The sequence below is a fragment of the Podarcis filfolensis genome (assembly GCF_964270895.1).
Source record: "Podarcis filfolensis genome assembly, chromosome: 13".
Classification (NCBI taxonomy): Eukaryota; Metazoa; Chordata; class Lepidosauria; order Squamata; family Lacertidae; genus Podarcis; species Podarcis filfolensis.
The window spans coordinates 11,823,405-11,851,323 of record NC_139615.1 but is presented as its reverse complement, the minus strand read 5'-3'; the positions used below and the strand labels follow the sequence as shown (position 1 = coordinate 11,851,323).

General features: G+C 46.5%; 1 protein-coding gene across 2 annotated transcripts in view; it reads left to right on the top strand.

Moving 5' to 3' along the window:
• ADCY4 (adenylate cyclase 4) overlaps positions 1–27,445 on the top strand; it is a gene marked incomplete at its 5' end in the record, with an annotated part of 49,427 nt that extends 21,982 nt beyond the window's left edge. Inside the window, 14 exons of one of the 2 annotated variants that reach the window (XM_083581383.1) lie at positions 392–478; positions 1,977–2,046; positions 3,018–3,115; positions 5,668–5,752; positions 6,954–7,091; positions 7,199–7,306; positions 7,564–7,748; positions 8,569–8,653; positions 12,495–12,653; positions 14,098–14,244; positions 16,572–16,679; positions 20,552–20,666; positions 23,530–23,654; positions 25,092–27,445. In XM_083581383.1, the coding sequence (XP_083437509.1) occupies positions 392–478; positions 1,977–2,046; positions 3,018–3,115; positions 5,668–5,752; positions 6,954–7,091; positions 7,199–7,306; positions 7,564–7,748; positions 8,569–8,653; positions 12,495–12,653; positions 14,098–14,244; positions 16,572–16,679; positions 20,552–20,666; positions 23,530–23,654; positions 25,092–25,244 (1,663 nt within the window). In that variant the 3' untranslated portion in view covers positions 25,245–27,445. Of the gene's footprint in view, positions 1–391; positions 479–1,976; positions 2,047–3,017; positions 3,116–5,667; positions 5,753–6,953; positions 7,092–7,198; positions 7,307–7,563; positions 7,749–8,568; positions 8,654–12,494; positions 12,654–14,094; positions 14,245–16,571; positions 16,680–20,551; positions 20,667–23,529; positions 23,655–25,091 lie in introns of both variants that reach the window. The other variant, XM_083581382.1, reaches the window with a different exon arrangement.
• Between the last annotated feature and the right edge of the window lie 474 nt (positions 27,446–27,919).

The following is a 27,919-nucleotide window of genomic DNA, read 5'->3' as shown; positions in this document are numbered from 1 at the left end:
GCTTCCTAACTCCTATTTCCCATTGAGTTGAGGGGAGGAATGTTGTTGTTGACTTAAGATCCCTGCCAGAAGTGGGGTTTGCAAGTTGTGCGGACCAGTGTGCCATGGTGATGCCAGGTGATGGACAAGTGAGTGGCCCCACCCATCTCTCAAGATATGGGGGTTGGGAGAAGTGAGGACCTGGCCTGCTAGCTGGTAAAATACCCCCCACTTTCCCATCTTAGATACAGAGCATTGGGAGTCCAGTTGCTTACTCAGTCGTGCCCTCTGCTGTCCGTTTATTTTATTCTCTCTGTTGTGCTGTTTGGGCATTTCACGCTGCGTTTCTTTGATTTCTGTGTGATTCCTCAATACTCTTCTCGCTCTTTCTCCTCTCCTGGCTGTATTACAGCGGGCGTGCCCCCAGAAGCCCAGATGAAGACCTGGAAGGAGTGGACGAGAAGTTCTTTCAGCTCATCGAACAGCTTAACTCGCAGAAGTGCGTCAATGAGACTGTGCGGGGGGTGGGGTGGGGAGAGGAAAACGGAGGCACAGGAAAGAAGCAGGGATAATTACAAAATCAGATGCAACAGAGGAAAGGGCTTCTGCTAGCATGAAATAATGGCACACGAGAGGGCATTTGGGTGAGTGCAGCTTGCGTGGCGATTCCCGCCCCCCACCAGTTGGAATAAAATAAGGACACAGGACACCAGAATTTAAGGTTAATGGGCAACAAATGGCCACAACTTTATTGGTTACAGGTAAGAGCGGTCTTGGCTTTAGGCATTGGTCCTATCAGACTAACCGGCATAGAACCGGGAAGGGTTAAGCACCAATAGGGGGAGCCCCCGAGATGCACATCCCTAGGCGCTCACCGAGGGGTCACCGCTCGGGAGCGCGCTTTAGGCCCTAGCCTCCATAGGTTTTGGACAAGGCAACGCCCCCCGGAATCCTTTATCGGACTACCCCTATATATTTGGGGGAGGTGATGGTGCTCCTCCCCCCGACTCATCAGCATAATAATACCAATGCCTAACCGCCAAAACCAAGGAGTTGTGACGCTTTGCTACGAGGTAGGCGAAAAAACCAAATGGCTTTAAAAACAATGCCAATTAGCCAAGTGGAAAAACTCCTACCAGGCCCCTTGCGGCGACCAACCGAGGTCCATAGCAAAGTCAGAGGAAAAACCTCGAGGGAGGGTGGGTGGGAAACTGTGGCTAAACTGAAGAGGAAAAGGGGTGTTCTTGAGCCGCGTTGTCCTTAAATGACCCCGCTAGCTCTGCCCCTGCAGCCAGCCGATTGGCTGGCTCAGGGAGTGACGTGGCCCGAGGATTTCCCTGATCACGTGGGGCTGCAGCCAGCCCCCTGCGGATGTTAGTGGGCGTGAGCCCGCAACCCCCCCTCCTGATGTCGGGAGTGGCTTTGTCACGTCATTGCATTGCAGGAATAAGAGGAGCTGCATCTTCGAAGTTTCTGCCTCCTGCACCACTGCTACAGGAGTCCTGTTTCCTGTTGCAGTGGATCATACATAGCAAGAAAAGCAAAAAAGCAAAGGAAAGGAACAAAGGAAAAGGAGAGGATAACCTACCTCTTCTCCCCCAGTCACAAACAGCGCTAGGAACCAGTTTGCCTGCTGCTTGTTTTTATTGAGTTTTTCATATTTTGTTGGGAGCCTCCCAGAGTGGTTGGGGCATCCCAGTCAGATGGGTGGCATATAAATAATAAAATTATTTTATTATTAAATCATTATTATTAACTGTTTCCCAAGCCCTTTACCTATCTACTATTACATGAGATACCCAACGCCTCCCGTATGCCACATTCACTACTGTAAAACAACCATGCCCGTCTCCCTGTTTGACTATGAGTTTGTGGGCTGCAAGGGAATCTGGGGCCAAATCTAATCTCCATTTTAAAGAGAGGTGGATGGCTGGAAGCAGGTGGGAATGTTGCCCAAGGAAAAATCTCCCATTTTCCCCTCCACTTCTCCCCTGCAGACAATGGAAGGAATCAGAAGATTTGAATCGTATCACGCTGTACTTCAAGGAAAAATCCCTTGAGAAGGAGGTAAAGGACTTGGGCGTTTGTTTGTTGAACGCTACAATATGAAGTCAGGCTCACTCCTACCATTAAGCAGAGTGAAGCCTCAGGTGGCAAATGTAGGAGGGCAGCAGGGGCCCTCCTGTTGTTTCTTGGTACTGAAATAAGATTTGGGATTCACTCCCGCTAGATGTAGTGATGAACGCCAACCTAAATGGCTTTAAAAGAGAACTGGGCTAATTCATGGAGGATGAGGCTAAGAGTGGCTAGTAGCCATGACAACTATACTCTGCCTCTGCAGGAAGCTGAAAATGTGGGATGTAACATAAGCAGTCAAGCACAACACTTCCTGTTTGCCCTGAGAGGACACACGGGGGGATGTTACTGCAGCCAGGAGGATTTCCTGTCACACCTGTCTGGAGCATCCTCCCCCTGTGTGTGACCAGGTAGATGGGTGTGACCCTGGGTGACCCCATAAAAGGGCTGGTCATGCAGCCATCTTCCCTTATTTTTCTTTTGATGCTGTTCTCTTGATGATTTTGCTGATGGTTTTGCACATGGGCTCATTTCTGTACACGGGATGAAGCCACTCTTTTTTCTGGAACTACAAGCTAAAGTCTGCCTTCAGGGAACCTACTGTGAACTGAATGTAAGTAAACTTGTTATCATTACTTTTAAGAAAAGACTATTGTCTTTTCTTTTTGAGAGGGAACAAAGGGAATAAACCCAATCTGGACAAACCAGATTGAATTGTTTAAGTAAAGAGATTCAAACGAATCTACCAACTAGCTTCTTGCAATATACTGGGGTATATACTCTGCTACTGACTCACTAGAGTGAGTGAGGAAAGATAATATTTCATCAATATATCCTCTCCTACTATCCACAACATTCCCACAGAAAATGATGCACAACAAAGTGGGGATGTTGTGCAGAGCAGCCTTTGCCCTTGTTTTCACAGTTGCTCACCCTGGGTTCTCTCTCTTTGCCTTCTCCAGTATCGTCTCTCCGCGCTCCCATCTTTTAATTACTACACGGCCTGCACTTTCCTGGTTTTCCTCTCCAACTTTCTCATCCAGATCCTCGTGGTTTACAAGTAAGCAGGAAGAGGGTGAGGAGAGGATGGGTGGGTGAGTTATTTATGTAGGCAGAACTGGACCCCAAAGCATGTGAATACTTTGCCTTTTGGGGTTTTACATAACTGGTTACCTTTTTTAAGGGTTCCCCTAGATGACCTGTTTATTGAGCATGTATCCTGATGTATCCTGATTTGCTTGCACAAAGCTTATGCAGCGGTTAGACTACTTGGCCCACCAGATGCCTCTTTTAATTGTGCATTCATGATGCTCAGGGTGGTATTGGGGTGGTTATATACTGTATTATCCAGCTTTCAATACTGTCTACACCTGCAGAAGTTTGGGAGAAGAGATGCTGTATTGTTTCAAACTGATGCATGCCCCATAACTTTCTGAAATCCTGTGTGATTTTTATATCATAACTGCTCTGGTTTATTTTTCGTACTGCTTTTTGTTGCACAAGAATTCCCCTCCAGGCAGCAAAGGCTGGGAAAGCATTGCAGAACATTTCACAAAGTGAAATGATGTCTGGACCGTCCAGTATAAATCCACCGCTTATGCATCAATGACTTGGGTCAACACCCCACCACCCCAGCAGTCTAGAAGGACGCTGCATTCAATTATTATAGAACATTCATTTTGATTAGTTTGTGGGGGCATTTATAAGACAATAAGATTTGCTTGCAGGGTGTTTAATCATTCATCCATCCCACAGTTTTCAATGCATTTCCCAATCACTTTCCTAACCACAAAAAGTCTGTTTTATTTTCAAAGTGGATTGCTTGGGCTAGGGTGACAGAGAGCTTTAAACCACTTCCACTGCGCAAACCTCTGTTTCCTGGTATGCACTTGAATTCCTCCCCCAAGCCATAGAGGGGCCTGACTTGGATTGAGACAGGAATGTGATAAGAGGGTGAGATATCACCCTTTGCTCCTGTTGTGCCTTCCTGCCTGGCTGGAATCCCCCCCCCCCCCCCACATGCTATTTGCAGTGGGATGAAAATGGTGTGCAGGCTTTCAGGTTCAGCAGAGCTCTTCTTCTGCTTGAGTGATAGCTAATGGTAGACCAAAGCAAACTCCTCATGAAAGTTGTAGAATGGAGATTGTAGAAAAGAGGGTTGGAGGGGAGATGTTCCCTCTGGGCACAATGGAATTCCCCACCTGTTGCTTGTAACGGCCTTAATTTGGAAAGAAGGAGGTGCTTTTCTTTTTAAGTTGGGCAGCATACCCATAAGTGTGTTTACTTGGATATTATGTGTGACAGAGATCTGTGGGTTTTACCTTCTAGTAAGTATGTTTACTTACAGGGACGCGGGTGGCGCTGTGGGTAAAACCTCAGTGCCTAGGACTTGCCGATCGATCGTATGGTCAGCGGTTCGAATCCCCGCGGCGGGGTGAGCTCCCGTCGTTCGGTCCCAGCTCCTGCCCACCTAGCAGTTCGAAAGCACTCTTAAGTGCAAGTAGATAAATAGGTACCACTTTATAGTGGGAAGGTAAACGGCGTTTCCATGTGCTACGCTGGTGCTGGCTCGCCAGAGCAGCTTCGTCACGCTGGCCACGTGACCCGGAAGTGTCTCCGGACAGCGTTGGCCCTCGGCCTCTTAAGTGAGATGGGCGCACAACCCTAGAGTCAGACACGACTGGCCCGTACGGGCAGGGGTACCTTTACCTTTACTAAGTATGTTTAGGTGTTCACCCCAAATTAGATTAGACCAGGGCTGGGGACCTATGTGTTTCCAGACATTGGACTACAACTCCCATCATCCTTGGACCGTTGGCTGTGCTTTCTGGAGCTGATTGATGGGGGTTGGAGTCCAACAGCATTTTCTTGGGCTAGACTATTTGAGGCAAAAAGTTGTCATGCGGCTGCAACGATCAAAGCCTGGCTTGCCTTTTAAAACATCAAAGCAGGCAGTTCATTTGAATCTAGCACTGAATGGAACCAAGAATGAGTTTCTAGTCCTCATAGAGGCACAGATAAGTCTGGAAACGGTGAGCAGTGCCTTGTGGGAAATGACACGCTTGTAGGATGCTGAGTATGCCAAGGGGTGCAAAGCACGCTTTAGTACTTTTGTGAATGGGGTTCAAACTGCAGGAAAGGGGATTTCTGCTAAACATTAGAAAGAACTTCCTGACAGCAGGAGCTGTTTAATAGCAGTGGCAGACAGCTTTGGGAAATGATGGACTCTCCATTGTTATAAATTTTTAAAGTAGAGCATGAATGGCTACCTATCAGAGATGGGGAACCTGTGGCTCAGTCGGTAGAGCATGAGATTCTTAATCTCAGGGTTGTGGGTTCAAGGTCCACACTGGGTCTTGCATTGCAGGGGGTTGGACTAGATGACCCTTGAGGGCTGGGGCTTGGAGGGCAACACTTGGAGGGCAACAGGCTCTCTATCCCTCCTAATAGCGCGTGTCTTGTGTCTGAAAGATGCTGGATGATGTCTTCTGCATGGTCCATTCCAGCTCTATGGGTCTAATGCCTGGCCCCTTCCCAGAATCAGCAGAAGGGGAACAAAAAGTTTAAATGCAAAATGCATGTTTGGTTGCCTTGTCTGCTCTTTCCATCCAGGACAGAAGCATTGGGGATATCCTATGGAATTTCCTTCTTCCTCTTCTTCCTCCTCCTCCTCACCTGTTTTGCAGGCCACTTGGCAGTAAGTCGTGCTGATTTTACTTCTCAACCCCCCCCCCCCCCATTGTTATGTACTGAAGTTCTCACCCTGGGCCAGCAGGGGGATACTGTAGATAGTTCAGGTCCACATAAGGGGATCGAAAGTGACGTTCAGTGATTGGATAGTTACAGAAAGTTACAGTTACATTGTACTGGAGCTCTATATAAGCAGGCTGGCTGAACCCTTCAGTTTCAGTTCAGTTCTGGCCTGTGAATAAACAAGAGCTGTTTGGAGAATCGCTGTGTCGTCTGATATGTTCACCCACAACCTAACACCCATCATGCAACTTTCCCAGCATCCCTAAGGAATGTGGGATGCAGCCTTGCACCTATCATTCCATTGGCCCATCTAGCTCAGTATCGCTGACACTGGCTATCATCAGTTTCAGCTGGGGCGTTTTTCTATGGATGGAGGGAGGAATAGATGGATGCCGTGGAACAAATCACAGGACCTGAGCTATGGCCTTTTGCCACTTCTCTTTTTTTTCCGGGCTGTCAGAGCACGGATATGATGAAACATTGTGGTTGGAGGATTCCTGGGGCCCTGCTGCTGCTACAAGGAGCTTGGTAGCCCTGCTTGCAGGAGTTATTTATAGGGTTGAAGTTTGCAACTGTATTGTCCGTGCTAAGAGAGGACACCATTGAGAGGAAGCAAAATGGCTTGACCTCAGCTGTTTTCTGCCAGCAGGGTTCTTCGATCAAAATTAGCCACCTGTGAAACCGAGCAGAGCGGAAGAGGTTTTAAGGTGCAAAAGCAGTGGTTGAGGGACTCCTCTGTTTGCTGCCCACACAGTGCTTTGTGTCACCTTACTGCAGAGTTGGTGAACCTCTTTTTTTTAAAGCCCACCTCTCTATCCTCCATCCAGCAGGTGGCGCTACCAGAATGCAAGGACACAGCCAGGCAAAGCAATGCATCTGGTTGGCCACTGCGAGAACAGGGTGCTGTGCTAGGTGGGCCTTTGACCCGATCCAGCAGGCTTTTATTATGCCCTTAATAGAGCTTATGAAATCGGCACAACTCAATTTTGCTCCATTATGTTTAGGTGGCTCCTAAGATGCAATAGAAACTCATAGCTATCTGATTAAAATCTAACGTTAGGAGCAATTAGAGGGTGGAGAAATAAGAAAACGGGACAACAGATGTTCTTGACTCTTTTTTCGCCCCACTCCTTCTTTTGCACCAGAAGTGCTTCCTGAAAGGTCCAAAAGTCTTATCCTGGGTCCCGGCCATCTCAGACAGCATCTGCACCCAGCCGTGGCTGCGAGTCTCTTTGGGCATCACCACCATCCTGGTGGTCCTCACCATGGCTGTGCTGAATTTGGTAGGAGACATTTTTTGGCTCAGTGCTACTCGTGTGTCGCCAACCTGTGCCTCGCCTTATCCCTTCTAAAACTCTCCTTCTCTCTCCTTTCCTGGGCGGATTATTAGTTCTTCATGCCAGAGACGTCCTGCTTTTCGAAAGCTCAGAATTTGACTACAGGGGGCTTGAACGCCACACAAGAGTTTGCTCGCTTTAACTCGCTCTTCAGTGTGCCAGTAAGTATGTAACCCAGGCATAGGCAAACTGGACCCTCCAAATATTTTGAGACTACAATTCCCATCATCCCTGACCACTGGTCCTGTTAGTGAGGGATGATGGGAGTTGTAGTCCCAAAACATCTGGAGGGCCAAGTTTGCCTATGCCTGATGTAACCCTTCGGATGCAATTGTTTTTCCCTAGCTGTTGCTGATGAGGTTTAGCCCTCTTTTTTAACCACTTTGTTTTTTACTGCCCTGCTCTCTTCCCCCTCCAGTATTACATCTACTGCTGCATCTTGGGGTTCCTCTCATGCTCCCTCTTCCTGCACATGAACTTTGAGCTCAAGCTCACCATGCTGACCCTCTGCCTCGTCGTCTACAACGTGCTGTTCCTCCACACCCACTCGTGGCTCTCCGACTGCTACGTCTCCCGCCTCTACCCCAACCAGACAGCTCTCAGGTAACTAGTCCTCATGGAACCGGTGGCAACGTCCTGGCATAAAGGGCAGAAACCAAGTGGAGGCTACCCAAACCATTTGCAACGTTAGCGAGGATCTTTTTTGAGTGAGTGTTGTGGGTGCTGCTCCCTCTGGACTCCATCTCCCCACCCTCCCCCCAAAGTAAGAAATAGAGAAGAAGGGTGCACAGTGCTTTTTTTCGGGGGTGGGGTGGGACACAGGGGTACGCATACCCCTAAACATTTTGTGAATCTAAGTTTGGCCTCATTGAGGGGCAGTATTTCAATGAGAGTAGGAAAATGAGAGTACCCCTAAACATTTCTCTTTTTTTGAAAAAAGGACACTCCATCTCTCCAATTGATCTGGGTTGGTTGCAGCATGATCAGTCTGGTTCTTGATCAACACATGAGAGCTGAAAGAGGAAGTAGGAAATAGAGCCAGTCTACCAACTTCCTCCTTCAGCTCTATGTGCTTTTCAAGGGAGGAAAAAGTCGCCACCTCAAGGGGCTGTATGTGCTTGTGTTCAAAAACTTTGCAGGCACCAGGGGAAAGACTTAAAGACACGATTGTATCTGTGGGCACCGTCTTGGCAACACCTGGTGTAATTTGTCCAGAAGCAGCCACTCCTGACCCACCCTAAATAAGATGACTCGCCCTTGTTCCTGTGAATCATGCCTGAGGAGAGTGCTTCTTATTGTAGCTTCCCATGGACATATTTGGTTCAGATGTGAGACCTTGAGGATTATGGGAGAGGGCTTACCTAAGAGTGATGTTCTCTTCTTCCCCTTCTTCTTTTTCTTTTTAATCCCCCCCTGCCTCTAGACCTGGGGTGCTGAAGGAGCCTAAGGTGATGGGAGCATTCTCGTTCTTCGTCTTCTTCTTCACTCTCTTGGCTCTGGCCAGGCAGGTAAATTGGTTTCCTATCAGCCCTGAAGAAAGCGAGTGTCCATTTCAAGAAGAGCTCATTTCTCTGTCCTTCATATGTTCTCCACAGTTATCAATGTATACAGCTTACTATTAACTTTTTTAAAAAAAGAGATGTGGAGATCACGCTCTATACTGCCAGGCTTCCAATCAAACAAGACAACAGCAGGAAAGGGAAATGGATTGGGAGGCATGAGGAAGTAAGCAAGCTCAGGTTCAAGTTCTTAGCCCAAGCTTTCAAAGACTGGGTGGAAAAGTTCAAGGAGGTTTCCCAGCTGTACTGTTGGGGTGGTCCTTCATCCCATCTACCTCCCTCCTCTACTGCAACCATAATGTAATAACTTATGCTAGGTAAGAGTTGGTGGAGGGAGGGTTCTGGCTTTCTGGCCAGAATTGCCTGCATGTCTTCCATGGAACAACTTGTGCATTGCAGAGGATTGTCTGTGCATTGTTCTATATGGGCTGCGAGGGATAAGCAATTTTGCAGACGAAGGATGGCATTATTTAGGTATTGCATCCTTCACAACCATCTGCTGTGGGTTGGGTGCCTGTTTGCTTTGCTGTGCCATGCAAGAAACCACTGTTTCCTGTGTCGCCTTCTAGGTCATCTCTCTCTTTCTCTTCTCTCCCCCCCCCCCATCTCAGCCCCAGCAACTTCCCCTTCTGATTGTGGTTTGATTGTTTGCGGTCCATGCCTATGCTAGTCAAGCAGGGTTTGACAGCATTTTTCATGTGGTAGAAGTGGGAAAGAACAGCGAAGGAGGCCACATCAGCACTACGCACTTAAATCACTAAAATGCTACTTTAAACACTCATGGCTCCCCCCAAAGAATCCTGGGAATTGTAGTTTTCTAGGGGTGCTGAAAGTTGTTAGGAGACCTCTAATCTCACAGAGCTAAATTTCCTAGAGTTCTCAGAGTTCCTAGAGTTAGAGATAGTTAAACCACTCTGGGAATTGTAGCTCTGTGATTAATTGTAGCTCTCAGCACCCTTAACAAGCTACAGTTCCCATGATTCATGGAGGGAGGGTTATTTAAAGTGGTGTAACAGCATTTCCGTGTGCTGCTCTGGTTCGCCAGAAGCGGCTTAGTCATGCTGGCCACATGACCTGGAAGCTGTACCCCGGCTCCCTCAGCCAATAAAGCGAGATGAGCACTGCAACCCCAGAGTCAGTCCTGACTGGACCTAAAGGTCAGGGGTCCCTTTACCTTTACCTTTAACAGCATTTTAAGTGGAAGGTCCAGGTAGAGACTCTTATCTTTCTGCCCAAGGTGTGGTTTTCTCACTTTGCATATTTGATTTGGGAAAGAAGTGCAGCTCAATGGAATTACCTTTCTTCATGTGATTTTTTTTTTTAGTTGGGGAAGGGTTTTTGCAGCAAGCCAAGAGTCAATCTCTGACATCTTCAGATGGGACTGGGAAAGGTTTCCAACCTAGAATTATGGTGAGCGGCTGCCAGTCAGAATTTACAGTACTGAAGTAGATGGACTGACTTGGAATAGGCAGAGGTTTAGTGGTCTGGTGTCTCAATAGAGTATCTCCTAGCAGAACCTTTTAGCCACTGAGAATAAGTCTTTTCACACTTTGTGTGGATTGGAGCCAATCAGAGCGAAAGGAGGAGAGGCAAGCACACAGGATTGGCTCCTAGGGTCACTCTGGAGGAGGCATGTAGAAGAAGAAGAAGAGTTTGGATTTGATATCCCGCCTTTCACTCCCTTTAAGGAGTCTCAAAGCGGCTAACATTCTCCTTTCCCTTCCTCCCCCACAACAAACACTCTGTGAGGTGAGTGGGGCTGAGAGACTTCAAAGAAGTGTGACTAGCCCAAGGTCACCCAGCAGCTGCATGGGGAGGAGCGGAGACGCGAACCCGGTTCCCCAGATTACAAGACTACCGCTCTTAACCACTATACCACACTGGCTCTCATGTAGGAAGCTCTCATGTAGGAAGCGACTTGTTCTGTATGCTCCAAAATTGAGCGTTCGGGAGCAATGAAAAGACACGGTGCTTCTCTTTCAAGAGAAGGGTGTGCAAGTTCTGGAGCTTCAGGGAAGACACAACTTAAATCACTCCAAAATAAGATATTGAATATGATAGCCATCTTCAAATATCTAAAAGGCTGTCACATGGAAGTTGCAGCAAACCTGTTTTCTCATGCTCCAGAGGAAAGCATCCGCACCAATGAATCCAGATTAATAAAAGGAGATCCCGACTAAACATTAGGAAGAACTTCCTGACAGCCAGAGCTGTTCAAAAGTACAATGGGCTACCTCGAAAGGTGGTGGAATGTGGATGGCCATCTGTCAAGGTTTCTTTAGTTGTGCTTCCCTTCCAATTCTATGATTCTCTTCTCTTCTGTTGCACGTGGAGTGTTCCACATAATTTCCCCGTGTATGTGCACAGATCTAGCTGAAAGGCAACACGTGAGGATCTGTGTTGATTGTTGCAATGCATCACAAATTATTATTATCGTCTCATTATGAGAGTATTGTATACTCCTAGAAGGGTGTGTGCCAGTGGGCATGTCTCTGACTAACATGAAGGGACACTTCACTTATGAGCTTGCTGCTACACTCAGGGCCAGCCCACCCAGCGGGCAAGGTGATGCAACCGCCTCAGGCGGCAGGATCCACAGGGGCAGCAGATCTGGCCTCCAAGGAATGAATTGCTTGCTGCTGCTGTGGTGGCAGAGATGCCAGCTCTGCTACCTCCTTGGCAGCCCCCCAGTGCCATCTCTATAGCAGCCTCTTGGTGAATGGAAGACACTGCTGGTCCCCTCCTGCCCTTGTTCATGATGTAGATCTTCACTCGTCCCTTCTCCCCTGGTGGCAGTGGAGAGGGGTGTGTGCCATTTTGTGGTTCTCCTCAGGTGTCAAAATGTATAGGCCCATCCCTGACTAAACTACTGGGTATAAGGGAGCTTCCTGTGTTTCTGTGTAGCACTGGGCAAGGTTTCAGGTTTACTCCATATTTAAAAACGAATCAAGCTGGCACGACTTTTTGCTGAGTGCTGGGAAGCGCATAGCAAACCTGAAAGAGCGTCTCCACCCCCATCGTTCAGCCCAGACACTGAGGTCCAGCTCTGAGGGCCTTCTGGCAGTTCTCTCCCTGCAAGAAGCGAAGTTACAGGGAACCAGGCATAGGGCCTTCTTGGTAGTGGCGCCCACCCTGTGGAATGCCCTCCCATCAGATGTCAAAGAAATAAACACCTGACTTTTAGAAGACATCTGAAGGCAGCCATGTTTAGGGAAGTTTTTAATGTTTGATGTTTTAAAGGTAAAGGTAAAGGGACACCTGACAATTAAGTCCAGTCACGAACAACTCTGGAGTTGCGTGCTCATCTCGCTTTAAAGGCCAAGGGAGCCAGCGTTTGTCCGCTTCCGCAGACAGTTTTTCTGGGTCATGTGGCCAGCATGACTAAGCTGCTTCTGGCGGAACCAGAGCAGTGCACGGAAATGCCGTTTACCTTCCCACTGGAGCAGTGCCTATTTATCTGCTTGCACTGTGTGTTTTCGAACTGCTAGGTTGGCAGAAGCTGGGACCGAACAACGGGAGCTCACCCTGTCGTGGGGATTCAAACCGCCAACCTTTCGATCAGCAAACCCAAGAGGCTCAGTGGTTTAACCCACAGTGCCACTCGCATCCCTATGTTTTACTGTGTTTTTAATACTCTGTTGGGAGCAGCCCAGAGTAGCTGGGGAAACCCAGCCGGACAGGTGGAGTATTAATAATAAATTATTATTAATAATATCATAGGGGTATCCTTCAGCTTTCCCCTCCCTTCCTAATCCCCCTTTGTCTTTCTCTCCCCATCCCTGTCTCTCAGAACGAATATTACTGCCGTCTAGATTTCCTCTGGAAGAAGAAGTTCAAGGAAGAACGTGAGGAGATTGAAACCATGGAGAACCTCAACCGTGTCTTGCTGGAGAATGTGCTTCCTGCTGACGTAGCTCAGCAGTTCATTCGCCAGAACCGGCGCAATGAGGTGAGTCTTGAAGCTTGATGGCCAAAGACCCAAGGGGAGACGACTTGTGAAAGGAGGTCTTACTAAAGGGCCCACTCTGGGAGAAGAAATAAAGGGGTGTCTAAGCCAAGGACCAGAAATGCTTTGGTACTGAATCAGTCCAATCCAAAGAGAAAATCAGTGGAGGTATTAACCCTCTTTGCTGTACGAGTGATTAGGTTGCAGTGCTTATCACTGCATTTCAAGAGGAGGTCCACAAAAATTTAATATTTAGGTCAATTGCAAACTTACAGATATCGAAACTCTGCATAACCTCAAAAAAATCACTCTGTGATAATTTCCAAAACTTCAGACTGGGTCCTGAACAAATAAAAAATGAAATGTAAATATTATTTTCCTGAAGATAATAAATGAGGTGAGGACCCAACTGCAGTTTGTTTGTTTATTTATTTAGTTGGCAAGATTGAAGTGTCACTGTATCAAAAAAATCTATGTGGTTTGCATGAAATAGTTTAGAACAGTCATTTAAAAATAGCTTTTGGTTGTTACTAAAATGACAGTAACACAGATGGTCTTTTCCCCTGAGAATTGAACTGGCAAAATTGTATCTGGCATTGATGGAGAAGCTGACTCATAATGTAAGCAGACACGTATGGAAATGTGTGGTTTCCATTTCTGACTTAAAAAAAGATTCTACCTCTGAAGCTTTAAAACCCTCTGCTTCATATGCTGGTTTTTTGAAGAGACTCTGTGAATTGACATGACTTGTTCCTCTTTTTCTTTTCATGAATTCTGTATACAGATATGATACATAATCTCTGTACTTGTATGATTTTCTTTCTTTCTTTCTTTCTTTCTTTCTTTCTTTCTTTCTTTCTTTCTTTCTTTCTTTCTTCTTTCCAATTTCATTGAAAAACTATAGAGACAGATCTATAGATACAGATATAATAAATCATATAGCCAAATACAGAATTTCACAAAAAATCTGATTTCGGAATTCCATTAAGCCATAGCATTTTGTCAGCATTTTGCCTTCAATGTATTCAATGCAATATTTATTTTCTGTGATAAGAATTCACATATTCTGTATGTTGCCCCCTGTTACCTCCCACTACTCACCCTAGAGGAAAGAGTTATTATAAGGTTGCTTGAGACCACTACATGCCCAAATGCTGGAGCAGTAGCTGGAGTATAGGACTTGGGAGACGAAGGCCGAAGCCTCCACTCTAGGGCCCGTCACTCAGTCTGACCTACCTCACAGGGCTGTTGAGAGGATAAAACGGAGAGAGGGGAGAATTATGTTTTGTGCACCACCATGAGCTCTTTGAAGGAAAAGTGGCATAGAAATGTATAAATGAACAGATTGGGTGGGTGGGGAATTTGACTCAATGTCATGAATTTTTAAGGGTTGTCCTGCCTGCTGAGGTCTGATAATGCCCTCCACCCCACCTTTCTCCCCTAGCAGGATCTTTACCACCAGTCTTATGACTGCGTCTGTGTCCTCTTCGCCTCCATCCCAGACTTCAAAGAATTTTACTCTGAATCGAATGTAAACCATGAAGGACTCGAATGCCTTCGGCTACTCAACGAGATCATAGCCGACTTTGATGAGGTATCAGGAGTTATAGTCTTCATTTAAATGTTGTTGCTATTGTTGCTTAAACAGCTTTCCTTTTCTAAATTTTTTTAATTTGATTTTACAAGTGTAGAGTTACAACAATATGAAATAGATTTCCTATATAGAGATTACTCCGAATCTCTGGACTTCCCACCTTCCCCTCCATGGGTCCTATTGTCAACCTTTTCAACTGCATATTCTCCAGTAATCCATATTTTATGCCTCTCCATTTTGTCCATAATATTTGCTACATTACAAGTGTTATTGCAATCCTGCTAATGTCTTCATCTGCTAACAGTGGTTTCCCAGGTAAATTATATTCTGCTTGCCCCTTCCACTTCCTAGCTATCATAATTCGTGCAGCTGTCAATAAATTTGTGAGCAAGTCCTTCATAGCCTGCGAACCTTCCACCCCATCGTAAATTGATAATAATGCTACCTCTGGACTTTTGGTCAGCTTTAACCCAGTGATTTCTGTTATCTCCTTAAACACCCTTTGCCAAAAAAATTGTACATATTTACAGCCCCACCACATGTGAACATAATTTCCTGTTTCCTGGCATCTCCTCCAACATAACACTGAATATCCCTTGTTTACTTGATTTACTCTGACTGGTGTTAAATACCATCTCCAAACTAATTTATAATGATTTTCTTTTATTCTTATAGACAAACATTTTCAATGTACGTTTCTCCCATATGGGATGTGGGAATGTGCTCTAAGTGACCTAAGCATCATAACATTGCCATTCTCTTCTCCCTCCTTTACGTCCTATGCTGTGGAAGTGATCACAGACAAAATTCTGGACTGGATGGAACAGTCTTCCCCAACCTGATGTCCTCCAGATACTGTCAAACTGCAGCTCCCATCAGCTCCAACCATCAGGGCTTATATGCTGCCTATACGCCAAAACTTCTGATTGTAGAAGCTGATGGGAGCGGACATCCAAAATGCCTAGGGGACAAGTTTGCTGGGGGAGATTGAGAAAGACTTTTGATGTGATCCAACAAGATGTTGAGATGCCTCCCACCTGCCTGGAAGTGGGTGCCTATGTTTTCACAGTAAAAACAGAGTTTCATGTCCAACCACAAAAGTTACAGACTTTCTGTTGACAAAAAGGATGTGCCGCTCGATAAGCAACTTTTGGGAATAGGATAAAAATATGTGTTGAAGTGCCAAATACTTTTAGTCCTGCTGTGGGATAATTCTTATATTGGTTGCTTTTGTCATACAACCTGCATATATTTAAAAATAACACTTATTCTTCTTTTTTTTTCTTTCAAAGAGGAAATCTAAAAGTTCCCTCTCCCTCCCATATATTATGTTTTTATCAGCATTGCTGGAAAGATGATGAGAATGGTTAGGAGACACCTCCCAGAGTTACAATTCCAAGTGCCCATCACAAACTACAGTTCCCTGAATTCTTTGGAAGAAATGCATGACTACTAAAGTGGTATAAAAGTGTTTTAAATAATGCAACCTGTTTTACTGCTCTTTGCCACCTCTGCTACATTAAAAAAAACGCCGTCAGCCCCAGAGGATGAACATTTGTAGGAACTGCAAACAACCTATCAATTCCCTTTTCCCTATAGCCATTGCTCTGATCAAAATCCCCCCCACACCCTGCCCCTCCGCCAAGTGAAGTGTTTTGCAATAAACAAGTTGTCTGGGTCACCAGGAGTGGAACAGATGAGGAGAGGAGAGAGCTGAACCACCTCTCATTCACACTTTCCCACCTGAAGCCCTTAAAGTTGTCCCTCTCCTCAGGGTCACTCCCAACACTACAATTCTATGATTCTTTCACAGGATTGAAGGTGTGGATGTGATCGTAACATTCTGGACTAGATAGATTTTTCCAACTTGGTATCCTCCAGATATTGTTGTCCGCATTAGCACCCGTTAGCCCCAGTCATCATAGCTAAGGGTCAGGGCTTATACAGTGGTACCTCAGGTTACATACGCTTCAGGTTACAGACTCCGCTAACCCAGAAATAGTGCTTCAGGTTAAGAACTTTGCTTCAGGATGAGAACAGAAATCGTGCAGCGGCAGCAGGAGGCCCCATTAGCTAAACTGGTGCTTCAGGTTAAGAACAGTTTCAGGTTAAGTACGGACCTCCGGAATGAATTAAGTACTTAACCCGAGGTACCACTGCATACTGCTTTTACGCCCAAATGCCTTCCGATGATAGCAGCTGATAGGAGTTGCCATCCAAAATGTCTGAGGGGAAACCGTGTTGGCAAAGGCTGTTGTGATCCAACAGGAATGTTCTCAAGTTGATAACCATTGAAACAAGCCTTCTTCTTGTCTCTGTTTCAACAGCTCCTCCTGAAGCCCAAATTCAGTGGGGTGGAGAAGATTAAGACCATCGGCAGCACTTACATGGCAGCCACTGGCTTAAATGTGGTGGCTGGACAGGATAACCAACAGGTGAGGCCCTCCTTTCTTTGGCATGACTCTTTTGTTCACAAATCTGCCTGTGGCACCCTGATCCCATACTCCTCAACCCAGTCAGATTGGAGGTGGGGTGGGGTACAAATATAACAACAACAACAACCTGTCCTGGTAACTGGGACATCCCATTTTTTTGTACAACAGCATGGCGGCCATTTTGGGGCACTGTGCTCTCATGCAAGAGCATGGTCCCAAAGAAAACACATCTTGGGGGCCGCAATCTTGCAGGGGTCATGTGACTCACATAGGCGCGCACCCCTCCAGAAGATGTGCATCCCGGTTTTTCACACTTCCAGGTTGGAGGGTATGTGATTCCATGGGGTGGCTTCGCAAGACCACTTGCACTCGTGTTAGCTATGTGCACCATGGGTCACCAGTGTGGCTCTCATGAACCCAGTAGTGCCATTGAGGTTGCCCTCCAATGCGCATGAACCCTCCCCTGCTCTTTAGTTATGAGGTTGTGAGGGTGGTTACCTCTTTGTCCCTTGATAGGTACATCGTAGTGCTGAAGGAGGAACTTGGAAGGCTGACATTCTTTCCCATTGCCTCTCTGAGCTCCATGTGCTTTTCAAGACATATTACAGTGGCACCTCGGGTTACACATGCTTCAGGTTACAGATGCTTCAGGTTACAGACTCCTCTAACCCAGAAATAGTACCTTGGGTTAAGAACTTTGCTTCAGGATGAGAACAGAAATCGTGCTCCGGTGGCGCAGCGGTGGTGGGAGGCCCCATTAGCTAAAGTCTGCTTCAGGTTAAGAACAATTTCAGTTTAAGAACGGACCTTCGGAACGAATTAAGTACTTAACCCGAGGTACCACTGTAATTCTGTTGGATCTGGAATCTGTTGGATAGAATCAAAGAATCATAGAATTTGTGGGAAGGTTTACTTTAGCAGAGTTAAACAAACCTCTTTATAAGTTTATGCAGCGATCAGCTTGTTGCTGACTCCTCTGAGTTCTACTAATAAAAAAGTGTTCCTGGTTAAAAGTCCCTTTGAATTCCTCTTAAAGAGTACACACACGAATCTGATTCATGTTAATATAAAACTATTTTACTCTCAGATTCATTCAGGTTTACAGAACTGTACCTGAAGGCAGGCTTAGGTTACATAACAAGCAAATAAAACTATACCAGAGGGAAGTTGGTCCTGAGGTGACTGCAACTGAGCAGTTATCTTTCAAAACTACCAGCAACTGACAAACTGGTTGTCACAGCAACTGGTTAGAACATGGAGGCCGTTAGTCCTCTGTCGGAATGTTGCATTTGACTGCACCTTTACATCCCACATACCCCTTCTCAGGCAGTACAACATTAACAAAAGTAAACAACTTTAATAAATCACCCAGAGTCCCACCTTTACACATAGATTCTGGAAACTTTCTTTTGGCAGGGGCTTTGTCAGGCTGTCAGCAGTCATCTCTTTGGTGCTGCAATAAAATAGTTTCACAAGTCCACTCTGAATCATTTCACGAATGTAGTGGTACTTCACCCCAATATGCTTAGTTCTTGCGTGGAACTTCTCACTCAGAGATAGCTTTATGCAACTTTGATTATCCTCTAGCAGCTTAACAGGTACCTTGCTCACCAACCCAAAGTCCTTAATGAGTTGATCCAGCCAGGCAACCTCTCTGCATGCTTCTGTAGCTGCAATATACCTTCCCACAGAATTGTAGTGTTGGAAGGGATCTTGAGTTTCAGCAAGTCCAACCCCTGCAATGAAGGAATCTCAGCTTGATCATACATGACAGATAGCCACCTAATATCTGAAGAAGAAGAAGAAGAAGAGGAGGAGGAGTTTGGATTTGATATCCCGCCTTTCACTCCCTTTAAGGAGTCTCAAAGCGGCTAACATTCTCCTTTCCCTTCCTCCCCCACAACAAACACTCTGTGAGGTGAGTGGGGCTGAGAGACTTCAAAGAAGTGTGACTAGCCCAAGGTCACCCAGCAGCTGCATGTGGAGGAGCGGGGAATCAAACCCAGTTCACCAGATTACAAGACTATCGCTCTTAACCACTACACCACACTGGCTCTCATCTGCTTAGATTCCGTAGAAAAGCAAAGTGACCAGAGTTTGTAACACCAGTGGCACTTGTTTAAAAATCTAAAAGTGCTCATAGGCCTCAGAAGACAGGCCTCCTGACAAGATGAACATCTTCATTTCATTGTTTGGGGGGCTAGAGAACCCCCAGTTTTCTAACGCTTCCACAGCTTTCCTTGGTCCTTGGTCCCTTGATTGATTTTATATACTTGAGTTCACTGCAACCAAATTCCAAGGTTGTGTTGTCTCCCTCCTGCTGAGAAGTTAGTGTCTTTGTTCCCACAGCTTAATGAAAATAATGAAAATGCAGTTTCATGTCAAACCACAAAACCGGCTTTCCGCTTGACACAAATGATGTGTAGCTTGGTAAATAACTTCCGCAGATATGATCAAAATATGCTTTGCTGTGCCAAAACCAATAGGCGTTTTTGTGAGATGATGATTATTTGTTGCCTTTGTATGTATTTGAAATAATGTGTGTGTATGTGTGTGTGTGTGTGTGTGTGTGTGTGTATATATATATATATATATATATATATATATATATGATTTTTTTACCCCCCTCCCATGCATCACAACCCATATCGATCCATCAATCAAAGAGAGTTTTAACCAAATGCTATAACAATTTCCTTACCATTTGACAAACTGCAAATCTCAACATGCAGCATACAACAATTACACAACACAAGATGTCAAGGGTTTAACACAAGGGAGTCAGAGTTCAAAAGTATCATCTGCTAACTCATCCCCAGCTAAACTTCCGTTAGACCTCTGAATCTCCAGCACAACTTCTTGCAATATTGTCTATCTTTCCCTTTGTTATCTTTCTTGCGACCAGAGCATAAAGCCCCACTTTATACGTCACGAAACAGTTAGTGTAACCCAGAAGAAAGTGAGCTGTTTCTGCCGTAGTAAACCTGCTTCCAGGAATTAGTGAAGGTTTCAGGAATCAGTCCCCTATGCAAAGGGCAGATTAACAAGGAATGTGTAATATCTTCCACCTGCTGTTGGCCACATATACAGATTCTGTCATCATATGAAACCCTATTTTAGCGGCCATCCAAGACTTTTGTGGGTATCATCTGAAATGCTCTATTTTCAGAAATGGGCACCATGGTGAGAATATGGCTACATTGCTGGATCACAGTGCCATATCAGCATTGACACTACATACACCCCCCCCATTTTTTTTCCTTTTTCTGTTTTGTAACAATGCATGTTTGCTGAATTGGTTCCTGTTCTGGAGATAATCACAAAGAATATGAGGGTAGTTTGTTTTTTTGTTTTTCTCCTGTCGTTTACACTTCGTTTTTTCTTTGGGCCATGCTACACAAACCTGTCGATTCAACTCTGCACAAACTGCCATTGACAGGGTTCACACAAGTCCCTGAGCCATGTATGAAATATCTCATGCTCTTCAACCCAGTGCTGGCGATGTCTGAGGAGTGCCTCACTCGGCACCAGTCTGTCCTGTGAACGGCATGAATTGGAGTGGGCCTTGCTGCCTCACTCCTGATACAGCCAATTGGGATGGCTGCCAATGGAGACGATTCCGGAAGGGGAGGAAGCCAACAGCTGTTAGTTCCAGCCAGTCCAACAGCTTTGTTGTCTCAAGGCCGAAGACTGACTTCTTTCTCCGAGTCGGAGGAAGCCAGGTGGAATGTCAGTCAACTTTTCTTGTCTGAATTTGTATGGTCTGGTTTTTTTAAAGACTGTATCAGTTAGGCTCCTCTCCTCTTAGTCTTTAATTTTGCCTTCACCTATTGACACATGTTTTTCTTTTCTTATCTGGGTGGTCCCTGCAGGATACTGAGCGGAGCTACACCCACCTGGGGACGATGGTGGAATTTGCCATGGCTCTGGCGGCCAAGCTAGACATGATCAACAAACACTCTTTCAACAGTTTCAAGCTTCGTGTGGGTGAGTGAGACGAGTGGGATCTGAGAAGACTCCTCTTCAAATATCACCTCAGTCAGAGGCGCCAACTTGTGAGGGAGGTTGGGGCAGGGGCAACATCGCGTGTGTAGCATTGCATGTGATGTCAAATGCATGACATCATGACGTCGTGTCAGGACATCGGAGGAACCAGGGGGCAGAGCCGAGCATGGTAGCAGTATGCCTTCAATGGCCGGAGGTGGCTCCTCTTTCGCCTCCTTCTGCCACCCCCACCGGCCATGTGCTGCTTTCCCCTCCTTCCCCTCTGCGGCTGGAAGAGAAGGAGTTGGCCACTGATGCCCTGCCACACACAGCTCTGCACTTGGCCCTGATTTTTTTTAACGTGGGGGCCTGACCCCCCCCCCAAATTATTGCCCCCCGAAAGGGTTGGACCCCAGGAATTTGCACCCCTGACCCCAGCCACGAATTCAGCATGTGACAGAGACAAATTATTGCATTTGATAAAGACAAACACAGTATTATATATATATATATATATATATATATATATATATATATATATGTGTGTGTGCGTGCATTTATATAGCATTTAAATGCACCTATTCTTCTCTTTGATGAGTTGTTGTTATTGATTCATTTATCATTCACTCTCTGGTCCCAGAGAGGGTTACAGCACTAAAAACAATCTTAAAAACAATCTGCAACAATTTACAACCATACAATTAGGTGGCTTCTAAAAACATATACCTGCAAGCATGGAAAGTCAGGGTAAAGAGGCATGTCTCTAGCATTCTCTGAAAGCTGTATAATAAAGGCTCCAGATGCACTGCTGTGGGGAGGGAGTTCCACATCTATGGGGCTGCCACAGAGAATGTCCCCAGGACATTGAGGATGCCTTGAGGATGGAGGAACTACCAACGGGGTTTCCTTTATCAAACTCAACACCTGAGAGGGTCTTCAGGGAAGGAGGTGGTCTTCTAGATATTTGGTGCCCACATTGTTTAAGGGATTTAAACATCAACTCTAGTACTGGGGTGAGGAACATCTGGCTCCAAGGCCCATTTGTCCTGCCAGGCCATTTGACCAAGTCACAACCACTTTCCTCACACCTCTGAGGTCTGTGGCAAGTAAAGTTGTGGCTGGACCAAGAAAGGTGAATGCAGCAAAATGATTCAAAGTCCAGATTATCAGTTGACTTTTGAGGCTTCAAAGCGCCAACAATCATCAGTGGTTAGAGAGAAACCTGCATAGGCAAAGTCCCAACCATCTGATGGGATCAGCTGTGCTAGAGGATTCCCCATCGGAAACCCCCTTGTGCAACTGAGGGGGCTGCAGGAAACATTCGAAGAGCTTCCTCCAATGCTTTGAGTGCAAGCTGCTTTCTGAGAAAAGGGGAGGAGTACTGAAATCTCCCCCCCCCTTTCCACAGAAAGCAGTGTCCATTCAAAGCACTTCCCCCAGGGCTTAGAATGCAAGCTGTTCTTTTCTGCAGAAGGAACAACGTTCTGCGTTTCGGAGCATTTCCCTCCCTGCTGACACTTCAAACCGATTCCTGGAACTGCTGACCAGCTGATCAGCAACGACAAGGAGCCTCTGTGAAGATATGCTCTCAGCAACAATCAGCTCATTGGTGCAGAAAGCACATTTCTGGTAGCAGTTGCTGTGACCACCAAGTGGCTGATTGGCAGCTTACAGCAACCTCCTATGAACCATGTCATCATCACCTGACATCATTATGGTATCAGGTGACTGAAAGGTGGGCGGTTTGCTGGTCAGGTCCAGGTCCAGTTCCCCGATCCCCATTCTAGCAGAAACTGGCTGTGTGCACAGCACTTACTGGCTGGTGCCTATGCTGTCACCAAGAAACCTCCCTTCCCCAACCCAGCACTGCAAAGTAAAGTAATGAACCGCTAAACCAGGGGTGGGTTTTGGGAAACTGCAGCCCTTCAGAAAATGGAAGGGAGGCATTCCAAACACAATACAGAGGCTATAAACTGTTTTGAACATTGCTTCATAGGCCTGGTATAACCTTCCTCCAACCGGGAGCCCTCCAAATGTGTTGGACTATGGCTCCCATCATCCCTGTCATTGTAATTTGGGCTGATGGGAATTGCGATTCAACATGTGGAGGACCGCTACTTCCCCACTTCTTTTCAAACACCCACAAAGCGATCTTAAGGATTCAAGGAGGGGAGTGTGCGGGCCTCTCCGTGAGAAGATGGGGAAAGGGCAGGATTAATAGATCAAACAGTGTTTGATTGGCTGGCACACCTGCCTGTCATTTCAGTTGTGAAGTCAATGCAGGAGGCAGCAGCAGATGTGTAAAGGTAAAGGTAAAGGGACCCCTGACTGTTAAGTCCAGTTGCAAACGACTCTAGGGTTGCAGCGCTCATCTCGCTTTACTGGCCGAGGGAGCTGGTGTTTGTCCAGAGACAGCTTCTGGGTCATGTGGCCAGCAGGACTAAGCCGCTTCTGGCGAACCAGAGCAGCGCACGGAAACACAGTTTACCTTCCCGCCAGAGTGGTACCTATTTATCTACTTGCATTTTGACGTGCTTTTGAACTGCTAGGTTGGCAGGAGCTGGGACCAAGCAACGGGAGCTCACCCCATCGTGGGGATTTAAACCGCCAACCTTCCACAACCTGATCCACAAACCCTAGGCTCTGTGGTTTAGACCACAGCGTCACCCGCGTCCTAGCAGATGTGTAGGGCCACACAGAATGCCAACTTATTACAATTGGCCCAGAATGATCCCCCAGCCCTTGCTGAATTCCCACCAGGCCCCCCCTAAAAATAATTAATTAATAATACTTGCTGACCATAGGTATGCAGTCTTTAATTCACTGTATATCTGTGTCCCCAACCTCTATGGTATCTTTTTTTCAGGTATAAACCATGGACCGGTTGTGGCGGGCGTGATTGGAGCCCAGAAACCCCAATATGATATTTGGGGGAACACAGTCAATGTGGCCAGCAGGATGGAGAGCACGGGAGTGCTGGGGAAGATACAGGTAGGGCTTTTAAAACACAGCCTGTGGTTTCTTATGTGGCCCCCAGCGCCACCTGAAGCTTCCCTGTGCTTCCCTTCTATCAGTGTTCCTCACCTATTAAAAAAAAGTTTCCTCTTTCTAAGTAGTTTCTGAATGATAGTGTTTTATTTGGATGGATTGTTGGGCAGCAGGGGGTGTGAGTTACTTCCTGGTTATATGGCTTGGGATAAAAGATGTTTTTCCCCTAGCTTCCTGAGAACAAACTTGTGTAGGGCACTGAAGTCAAAAAGGAAATACATCCAGTTGCTTTTCAGAACAGTAGCTGGCTGTTGTCAGCCACGGCAGGTATAACAACAACAACAGCAGCAGCAGCAGCAGCAGCAGCAATTTATTTATAACTGCCCATCTGGCTGGGTTTCCCCAGCCACTCTGGGCGACTCCCAACAGAATATTAAAAACATGACAAAATATTAAACATTAAAAACTTCCCTAAACAGGGCTGCCTTCAGATGTCTTCTAAAAGTCAGATAGTTGTTCATTTCCTTGACATCTGGTGGGAGGGTGTTCCACAGGGCGGGCTACCAAGAAGGCCCTCTGCCTGGTTCCCTGTAACCTTACTTCTTGCAGTGAGGGAACCACCAGAAGGCCCTCGGCGCTATACCTCAGTGTCTGGGCAGAATGATGGGGATGGAGACACTCATTCAGATATACTGGGCCAAGGCCATTTAGGGCTTTAAAGGTCAGCACCAACACTTTGAATTGTTCTCGGAAATGTACTCGCCGGGTTCTGGGAGAAGAGGGGTCTGGAATATTCTCCAGTGATAATGTGTCAGCCAGCTGCTCTGGCTCTGTTTCTCCCTCTTCTTCTCTCATTATCTCTCAACTCCTATCTTCATCTATGTCTGAGCTGACCTCAAACCACTGTTGTAAATCTACACTGTCTCCCTCTTCTCTGGAAGGTTCAGGAGGAGGAGGAGGAGGCGGTCTCTACCATTCCTCCTCCAATGTCCAGTCCCTGACACACACCTGCGTGGGAGAAAGATTTGGCCCACCAGCAAATCTCCGATCCCCACGCACCCCAGTGAAATGAAACCTCCATATTCAAAAGCAGTGTGACTTTGCATACCAGTCAGTGGGAGCGAAGCAGCAGGAGAAAGGTTCATCTTTTAGTATATGCACCTTGACTGGAGAGGTGTGAGGAGCAATTCTGTGTCATTTCATCTCAAGCAGCATATAGTCTTAAACGTTCAGTGGAATCATAACCAGACATGGGTTCGGAATTATGACATCCACTAGTAAAGAACTACCAATGAATAAAATAAAAATTAGGGGAGTATTTTCGTTGTGACCATTTTTATCTAACCCAACCAAGAGCAACCAAGTTTTGACCAGATTTTTGTATGTATCCCTACCAGGCCATTCTCTTTGATGGTTTCCTCCTCTCTTCTTTCCACACAGGTCACAGAAGAAACAGCCAAGGCCTTGGAGACACTGGGTTACACTTGCTCCCTTCGTGGGGTTATAAAGGTGAAAGGCAAAGGTGAACTTCGAACATACTTTGTCTGTACAGACACGACCCGGCCTGGCCCCCAAGCACCTATGCTGAGCTGAGTTTCTGGGAATGAGACTGTGACAAGCACCGGATTTTTTGGGGGGGGGCTGGGATTCCCCGCAGACAGCTGCAGGTGCTTCTTCCAGCCATTTGGGGGCAGCACTGGATTTCCCACAAGTCTTTGTGCTCCATGCTTGGGGTTCATGGGCTCTCACAAACTATGTGTGTCATAAATGGACTGGCTGTCGGAGGAAGATTGAACCCTGGGGGCTGGGGAAAGCCCCCAAGGACGCACCACACAAGTAAAACTACTGTGAGCTGGAGAACGTTGCTCAAGTACCTTCGCCCCTTTTGAAAAAACAAACAAAAACAAAACCCTACCTCTGCAACCAATGACCAATACACCTCCATGTTTTCCTGCTGTGACAAAGACAGACCTTGCTGTTGACTCACCTAGAACTCTTTAAGGGCACCTCAAATGGCCAAGTAGAGCTTTATCCCACTTCACAAAAGGAAGACAGCAACTCCACAATCAAGTTGGACACTTCCCAAACCTTATTTGAGGAACCTTCAGTCCAGCTGCTTGATCTAAACCAGTGGTCTAAGGAACACCTTCAACCCTCCTTTAGCAAGGCTGCTAAACTAAACTAAGCTCAGCTTAGCTCCCAAACCCAAAATATGGTGTCCAGTCATTTTATGAAGGTGCTTAATCCCCACCCAGTCTGTTAAGCAGGGGCCAATCACCGTGTGGCTTCTTGAAACCATAGGGTTTGGCAGGGGCTGGTTGTGGGTTGGGAGATGTCTGAACAGGCATGTCCTATATCAGCAGTGGGGAGCTTTCATCCTAGAGGCCTAATCAGACCCACCAGACCTCTCCATTTGGCCTGAGAGGCTGTTTCAGCCAAGCTGGACACACACTGGCAGATGTCCAAACAGGCATACCTTACACGAACAGAGACGGAAGTAATTTGGGGAAACTGTGGGGATACAGCTAGGACTATGGTCCCACTACTGGGTTGTAGATGTCTATTGTAGACAAGGGATGAGGCTGGTTGAGCATTGCCCGCATCACTCATCTGGTTCCTTTAGGTTGTCACACAAGAAACCAATATTTCCCCAGTTTCTTTCTAGGCCAGTTTCTCTTCTGCCCTGCTCTGCCCTCTTCCTCTCCTGAATGTGGCACGTGCCTTTACCCTCTTTTCCACGTGCAGGTGCTGCAGGGTTTGAAAGCGACATCATGTCGGGGAACAGCTTCCCCCTTTTCATTCAAGGAATGGATTCTCACCCGTGGTCAGTTTTGATTTTGTGGGAAGGGAAGCATACAGTACACAGTTTAAGGCCTTAGACCTGAGACCTGGGACACAGCTGTTGCCAAATATCTCAGAGGGGGCCTAATTCAGCTCTCCTCTCCTCTCCAGTCACTTTACTAGTTAATGAGTTGACACTTCGACCATGCTTTCCACCAAATGGGAACCCTTTATAGTATGCACCGCATCTCACACATTGCTCTAGTGTTGCACTGGAAGCAACATGTGTGAATCAGGTGGGGATACGTCTTGTCCACAGGCCAGATGTTGCCCTTCAGGTCTGTACATCCAGCCCTTGGGACTTCCCTTGGGCCACGCCCCTCTGTCCAGGCCACACCCCTCACTGGTCCTGCTCCACACCTTTGAATGCTTATGCCTGGCTGGAATATGCCATTGAATTGTGACCAGGTCTCTTGCTTCCTGGATAGAGGAAGGAGAGATTTGGGGGATAAAGGCAATTTAGAGTGCTGTATAAGGGCAAGCGTCTCACCCATTGCTCCACTCACTTTTGCTCCTGGCCCTGCCCACCGCTGGTAGGTGCCCCTCCAATGAAGGTTACCCACAAAGGAACGTGCTCCTCAAGCTGCGAAACATCCCACACTCCCTGTGTGAATCCTGTTCCCCAGGATCTGACCAAAACCAGAATATCTTGCAAGTCCAAAGGCATGTCTGAAAATCCTCTGTGAGGTTGCAAGCGATTGTGGACTGGACCGGAGCGATGACTCGTCAGGCCATCAGGTGCCTTTTCAAGAGATGAGCTGCTCCCTTTCTGCTTGCAAGGAGGAAGAGGTGCAAGTGGAATCAGAGCTGACCTATTTAAATTCTTGCATAAATAAACAGTGTGGTATATATTTTATTTGTAAATAACGGTGTCTCTTAAGAGTTTCTTTCGTTGGCTTTGTTCTGCTCTTTTAAAAGAAAAAAGAAAGCACTGACACTTTCAAAGTTCTAAACTTTTGTTCTGGTGTTAATTTTTGATCCTGCCTGCCACTATTGAATTCCCAAACAGTAGGGCTGGAGAATCCTAGAGTGCCGAGATAAGCTGAACATTCTAAGATGAATAATAGAATGAAAGTCTGCTGGAGTACAGCAGAGCCGTAGCTAGGTGAACTTGCGCCCCTGGCAGAACGGTCTAGATTGTGCCCCCTGGACACAGACAAATTAGCTCTCCTTTCTGCCTCTCCTCTAACTCCCCCCTCCACCCATTCAATTCCTTACATACTTCACCTTGTAATGAATTCTTTCACAGAAAATCCAATACTTAATTGTATTTCTTAGCCGATTTTGTGCCCCCCTGCCTGTGGCCCTGGCGGGGGCCTTCCTCACCACCCCCTAGTTACGGCCCTCGGGTGGAGTCTTCCTTGCCTCTGAGAGGGCTGGAAAGGGCTTGACTTTTCCAAGACTCTATTGCCACCTTTTCAATGTAG